The 7,513-nt window shown below is 35.2% G+C and overlaps 1 protein-coding gene across 1 annotated transcript; it reads right to left on the bottom strand.

The window, feature by feature from the left end:
* Nucleotides 1-6,029: 6,029 nt before the first annotated feature.
* On the bottom strand, nucleotides 6,030-6,456 carry LOC311607252 (large ribosomal subunit protein eL31-like). The gene has a single exon (XM_084798936.1). The coding sequence runs from the start codon at nucleotides 6,433-6,435 to the stop codon at nucleotides 6,058-6,060; it is 378 nt and encodes a 125-aa protein (XP_084655062.1). The 5' UTR covers nucleotides 6,436-6,456; the 3' UTR covers nucleotides 6,030-6,057.
* Nucleotides 6,457-7,513: the final 1,057 nt, after the last annotated feature.

The raw sequence follows: 7,513 nt of genomic DNA, 5'->3' as shown, positions 1-7,513 counted from the left end.
CTTGCTGTATGTAGTTTATTTTATATTTGTGTAATAATATAAATGTATATGTTAAAAAATAAAAAAATATATAATGAGGGAAATTCCAAGGGACGAGATGTCTAGATTGAGAAAACATGAATGGATTATATTAGTAATCAATTTTTGAAAATATGTTAATAAAATATTGATGCTTAAAAATGAATGGCACATAAAATATATAATTATCTTCATTTATTTTGTCTGTCTTTTCTCGGTGTTTTTTGTTTGTTTGTTTGTTTGGTCTTTAGTTTGTTTCTTTTTGAGATAAGTTCTCCTCAGATTTGTACCTCAGGTCCTTACTGTATCCCTAGTGATGAGATTACAGAGGCGTGCTCCCAAGTTTTATAATATGTCAATTTATTACAGTTCTTGCACATTAATTTGGAACAACAGAGGGTATGTTTAGAAGCTAACATTCTAGATTTTAAAACATTACTTTCTCTTTATTGTAAAACTGGAAAGTTCCTTGGGAAAAAAGGAAGGCGTCTAGAAGAGCGAGCATGGAGGAGAGAGGGAGTGTCCTGGCTTGCTTTACACAATGTAACCACAGAGTGATGAGCTTGGAATTCGAGAGCAGCTTACAGGATGCATGCTCATTATTTCAGGCATGTCTATTTACTCACTGGATTTTCTCAGCTGTCTCAACCCACTGGTGCACAAGTAGATCACATAACTACCACCTGGGAAAACAGAGAGGCAGAGTGGGTATTGAAATGCATTGAAGGAGCTTAATCTCCCTTCAGGAATTGAGCTCCAGGTGAGGAATGGAACACACCTATTCTCATGCAGATGGTGATTTTTTTACTCCATATAACAGAAGTACTTAGCTCACACAGACTAAAATTCCAGCAAACATTACTAAACCTCAGCACAACTCCCAGAATTACAATGACTTTAGACACAGAGTCAACAGCATATCATTATGATAAAAGTTTCTTCTCGTTTTTCCCACAGCCTGTAAGAAAATGTTGTGACAAAGGTGAGCTAACTGACTAGAAATAAAAGAAAATGTAAGAAAATTAAGCAGCAAGTAAACAATTACGAGAGATAATTTAATCTATAAGGAGGTTTTCTAAGGTCAATACCTTAGATGCTCTAATTTCAGTATTTTTTTAAACTGATTCAATTGGGGTCACGTAAAATTTTGCAAGCTGACTTTTTTCACTCTTGATAGAATTAGTGAGGTACAGTTTAATTGAATGAACTGGAAATTTACTGAATTTGATTATAAGCACATATAGACAATTATTCAGATTAGACTAGCTGAATACGATTCTTTGCGATGATTATTTTTAGGCACATTTTCTGTTTCTTACAAGCTGTGTAGTTATTACTCTAGTGTAGTTATTACTCTAGTGGCATATTGCTCTTATGCCAATTAAAACAAAAGAGTTATGGACTAAGAGGCGTAGTCCTTCTGCCATGTGGAGATAGCTTGGGGAATTTACACTGCATTTGAATTAGTGCAAAGCACAGCTCTTCCCAATTCTTTTTGATGAAAGGGATGTTTTCCGTTTCCTCATAAAACCTTTTCCATCTGAATGTTTGACAAATTTTTCTAATCCCACAAAGTCAAAGGTGGAGACTATAAATCATATTTTCCATCATGGTAGGTTTTACTACTCAACTACGTAAACAGTGCCTAATGGAACTAAAGGACTGGATTATTTTAAAGATATCTTAAAATGTTAATGAGATAAAAGTCTCCACTTAAATTTTATTGAATTATCTGTTATTTTATTGTCTTATTAATAATTTACTTACTGATAAGTGAGGAGGTGCTATTGATTGCAATTCCATTCCACGAACTCCCTTAAAATGTTTATATCCTGAAATGTAATAAAAACCATAATTCATCTCAAGTCATTTTCTTGTTGCTTTTTGTAAATGTCACTTAAAGAGATGCCATCTCTGATAGAAACAGGCAATCAGTCAAAACTGTCAGCATTATTAAATTTGGCGAGTGTCTGTGCTCCATTGTTAAGTGCTTCCTGATTGGAAGAGATCTCACCACAACAAGCATTGTTATTAGTGACCTCAGTAACTAACTCTTGTGCTGAGAATCTAGAGGCCCATGTTACTTCAATCTTTGAGTGACACCCAAGTTTAAGTTTTCACTGCTACTCTGAAGAAACTACTTGACAAGATGGTAGGAACCCATTTTATGGATGCATCTTTATTAGTAAACTAGTAATAATTGTTTATTATTTTGTGTATGTAAATTTTATTCAGATGGCTAAAATCCATTAAATTATTTCTCATATGACAGTAAATTATTTCATTTTCCCTTTTAAGAATATTGTGTTCATCTATACATTGACATTTAAAATGAAAAAAATTAAATCATTAAATACTATAAAAAACCTAATGAATCATTCCCTGGTGATATTGAGTCTAAACACTTCCAGTCTTGCAATAAATGCTCTTATTAGACTGATATTAATTTTCAACCTCAAAAAGTTGATACTTTTTAAAAATATGTAATAAATAGTTTTCATTACTATCAGATACTAAGAAGTAAGCCCACATCCTTTAAATATATCTGAACTTTTAATTTTGAACCAAATAAACATGTATTTTCACCTTCTCTTCACTTTTACACATTTGGATAAGCCTACAAGTTAATCTTCAGGGAATATAATATATATAAAAGTCTCTCCAAATTTGAACAAGATGAGATTTTTTTTTCTCAGAATATTTTTTTACATTTTAAACTCTGATCCAAATATGCTGTTTACTTATTCTCATTATTCTTTCTAATTCTTTATCATTCATCAACATATACTTTTGAAAGTAGTCATTAATATCCTATTCACAACTCAAACTTCATTAATCATGGTCTTTTATTGTGTATTGTTAAGGCATTCAGTCTATTTTCTTCACGACTGTCTGGTAAACACAGAAGGGACATTGAAGTGGCATCCACATTGACCTAAGTCTCTGCCTAATATCCCTTCTGAACTACCTATTTTGTTCTCTTTGGCTTAGGTTAAAGTACACACACACTCACACACACACACACACACACACACACACAGAGAGAGAGAGAGAGAGAGAGAGAGAGGCATGCATAGGCACGCACATACACATGATGAAACAGAAACAAACAAACAAACAAACAAACAAACAGAAACAAGAACACTCTGCTTCACAGGAACTTCTGTTTTTGCACCTGAAGATCATTACTCCTTCTTGCAACTCAAGTTTGTTTATGAAAGTTAATTCAATAATACAAAACTCTTGTATAAAAATTTTTTAAATTAAAAAATATTCACTGAGAATTGCATACACGTAAGCAATGAATTATGATCAAATTGCCCCAGATATCATCCTTTTAATTCTCTCTTGGTCCACGCTAATATGCCTCCCTTCTAACTTGGTGTATTTTGTTTTGTTTTTAGATATCCAGTGGATAGTGGGACTACAGTTGTAAGGAATTACGGTTCTCTCTCTCTGGGTACCTATCAGCTACAGCTAGCTCTCCTGTTAATGACGGTGTCTCATGAGCTCTTCTTCTAACCCTACTAGAAATTTGGTGGGTCATGCGCAGGTTACTACAGCTGTGATGAATTCAAGAGTGCAATAGGCATGTCATGTGCATTAGAAGTATCATAATACTTGTCCTTGCAGCTCTTACTTTTCTCGTGTCTGTACTTCTGCTATGTTCCCTAATGTTTTGCAGAAAGCTGTGGGGGAGGGGTTGATACAGATACCCCATTCTGACCTGAGTCTTTATGGTCCTTTGTTCTCAGCCCTTTGAGCACCTAACCCCGAACCCCAGATGACCAGATCTGGCCCCAAGTCCAGTATAGCAGACTTGTCATTTTCCTTCACCTAGAATCCATAGAAAGACTCCCTCCCATGATCTGGAGGAGACTTTCTCCTGCCTCATCCTCAGACGCTGGTTAATTTTGTCTTATTTTGTCAATGGAGATAACTTATTATTCACAAACTTCCTGGCAGGTCAGTATTGTGCTGTGTACGGCCCAGTGCTGGGCACAAGGACCTTGCTAGTTATAGGGTTTCCGAAAGAAGTTTTCAGGCATTCCTAGTTTTAATTACTCTCTCAACCATCTCTTCCTCTATCAAGCCTCTGTCTCAACCTAGCTATCCCTTCAACTCCTTGACCTTCTATTGACTCCAAATACACCTTAAACTGGACTTTGAGAGCATAGATTGCCCAGTCGCTGTCCATATCTTCATATCTTTTTTATTTACTCCTTTCCAGCCCCAGTTTGCCTGAATCTACTTATTTATTCTTGTCCCTGTCTAAGCTTTCTGGCCTTACATTATTCTACTTTTCTTTTTTGTCCCTGCAAGTGACTATATTCTTTTTTTTTTTTTTTTTTTTTTTTTTTGGCAAGGGACTATATTCTTACCTTTATGAATCATCCCTCTCTATAGCCATTTATTAGCTTTGTGGCTTTTGATTGTGCTTCAATTTAAAATCACAAAATTCAAAGATAGAAATCAAACGATCTAACAAGAAGCCTTGTCTATGCCTAGACACTCACGTTTCAGCCAGTCTCAGAGCTATTCCCATATAGTGGGATTAGCAATATGTTTTCTGCTTGTTCTGCAGTTTACATTTTTCACATCCCAATTGTATACCCCCTCCCCCATCCCTCTTTTCCTCTCCTCCCTCATCCCCTCTAATTCACCCCCCTAGTCCTCAGAGAGGGAAGCCCTAATCCCCTAACATCTGACCTCAGTCTATCAAGTCTCATCTGTACTACCTGTAACCTCTTCCTCTGTAGCCTGACAAGGCCACCCTGCCAAGGGGAGGCGATGAAAGGGCATTGGCCAGAGTGCATGTCTGAAGTCATCCCTACTCTCCACATTGTGGGACCCACAAGGAGACTGCACTAGTACATCTGTGCAAAGAGTCTAGATCCACATCATACATGGTCCTTAGTTGATGTATCAGTCTCTGTATTTTAGTGTAGTTATTTTGTATTATGGGGTTAATGTGCACTCAGGAATGAGTATATGCCATGTGTGTGTTTCTGGATCTGGATGACCTCAATCAGGATGATCTTTTCATGTGAACTCCTGACAACACCCAGCCTACCTCAAAGAGGATCATGAGCATCAAAGAACTTCCTTATGGAGATGGCTTCAAATGAGGGAAACAAGCCATTTCTACCACAGACAGAATTTTGCCTAAAAAGCACAAGCTTGGATGCAGGCAGAATCAATGGCCAAACTCTGCCAAGACAGGGTAAGCAAGTCCTCAATAGTTCCTGCCTACAAATATGTCTGTCAGATATATTGGGCCAGAAGGCTGAGGATGATGCTCCAATGTTGTACATAGTTTTGGGTGACGGCTGGAGCAGCAAACTGTCTCTGTCATCTTCTCATTTGGAAACCTAGTAACCTGCATTCCTGGTATACTCAGGCAATTAATTTTATTCCTTCTCAAGTCTCTGATGTAGTTAAAGACTAGTTGGTTTAGTTCTACAAGTAAGCTTAATTGTTCAAGTGTTAAGATGTCTTTAGGTCTAGATAGATGTTTTAAGTTGATAATGACCAGATATGATAGATATTGATATACACTGAGAATTTCAGATGCACCAAGATAAGAAAAATATTTTTTTCAAGGTTGCCAAATACAAATAGCCAAAACACTATGATTGTAACATTTATATGATTCTTGATTGTTTCATGGTTCTTTTTACTGTAGGTTGTTTATTCTAATTTTGTGTAATAATATAAATACATATGTAAGAATAAAGAAATATTTAATTAAAAAGAAATCAAATGATAATCTCAGATGACATAGGAAAATCCTTTCTTAGTAAAAGCTATGAGGAAACTAGGAACAAGGAGAGCATACTACAACATAATAATGGGTCTATAAGACAAATACAGGTTGTATGCGCATATTTTCTCCAATCACAAATTCTCTTACATTTGAATTGCAATAATATTTATTCTAAAGAAAATAGTTGAGTACATCCTATTTTTTGTCCTCTAACTATTGTCATATTTTTTTTTTTTGGAGGCAGTTCTTAACTTTATTTGACAATCAGCAGGTTAGTTCTCGTCCACATTGACTGTCTGTAGATTCTTGAACGTGGTAACAGGCACGTAGGTTACCAATGTGTAGAGCTTGTTGGGGGAGTCCTCACCTTCATTATGCTTTCTGGACAAGCGTACTTGGATGCGATAGGGAACGTTCCTTATTCCTTTGGCCCAGACAGCTTTGTTGAGCCTGGTGTCTATGCGCACATCTGGAGTCCCCATCTCCTTCATGGCAAATTTCCGAATTTCTTTAAGTGCCCGAGGAGCACGCTTCTTGAAGCCCACTCCAGGGATGCGCTTGTGAATGCTGATGGTGTACTCTCGGGTCACCACCTCGTTGATGGCGGAACGGCCCTTCTTCTTCTCGCCACCCTTCTTTGCGGGAGCCATTCTGTCGGGCTAGAGCTGGAAAGGCTGTCATATTTTTCTTAATTGAAGGTTCTCTAAAGGTTGAGTGACGCGATTTGATTTCCTTGATAATCAATTTTACTTTTATATTCGTTGTAGTTTTCTAATTATACTATTGGAGTAGTATAATAGAAAAATATTTTTCATAATTACATACCAGTATTTTCTATAAAGTAATGATATGATTCTTCAAATACTGGCTAACCTAATATTATAAGTAATCATAAGTTAAAATGAAGGATAAAGTAAAGAACATTAATACTTGGTGTATTCTCTAGTGTAGTACATCAGGAATACAGCAATTTGTATGTATTTATCTAAACTTATCTCTAAACAAAATTCATTCAGATTTTATAACTAAGAACTTAAAGTGACATTAAAAATTAATTAAATATATTTTTATAAATCTGTACATATATTTAATAAAGTCTGGTTATTTCACTTATAGCCTCACCCATCTTCCTCCTAGCCCTGTCATCTATCACTCCTCCCCACATGGGTTACTTTCCCACATTCATGAAAATCCTGATCAAAATAAATGGGTCAAAATCAAAATGTTATGTGACTCCTTTGAGACAGTGTGGTCTTAAACCCATTTATCTCACATAATTATCAATTCACTTCTTATGGTCAATTATTTCTTTAAAAATACAATTTTGCTCTTTTTAAAGTTAAAAAGAAAAATGTCAAAATTTGGTATAGAACACTAAATGGCAAATAAATTCTGTGAATAGTTGGGATTTCCACCGTTTACACAATCGTGTACAGATTTTTCTTCATGATTGAAGATCAAAAAATTACACTAATACTTCTAATTATAATTATTAATTCTTACAGGCTTAGTAACAGTCTAAGGAAACAAAAAATAAATAGCTATCATACAACTATACCATACAGAAAAATTTATTCACCTTGTGATTTTTTTTCTCCACTGTAAATTTCCTTTTTTTCTTCCAATATAACATCAATTATTCACTAAACATAAAGTAATATCCAGATATGAATGCATATCTAATCCTATCAATTTAAATATTAATCCTACTAAATTATACTTCAACCA

The sequence above is a fragment of the Acomys minous genome (genome assembly GCF_964271855.1).
Source record: "Acomys minous genome assembly, chromosome: 10".
Taxonomy (NCBI): domain Eukaryota; kingdom Metazoa; phylum Chordata; class Mammalia; order Rodentia; family Muridae; genus Acomys; species Acomys minous.
The sequence above is the reverse complement of the archived record's forward strand: the minus strand, read 5'-3'. Positions and strand labels throughout refer to the sequence as shown.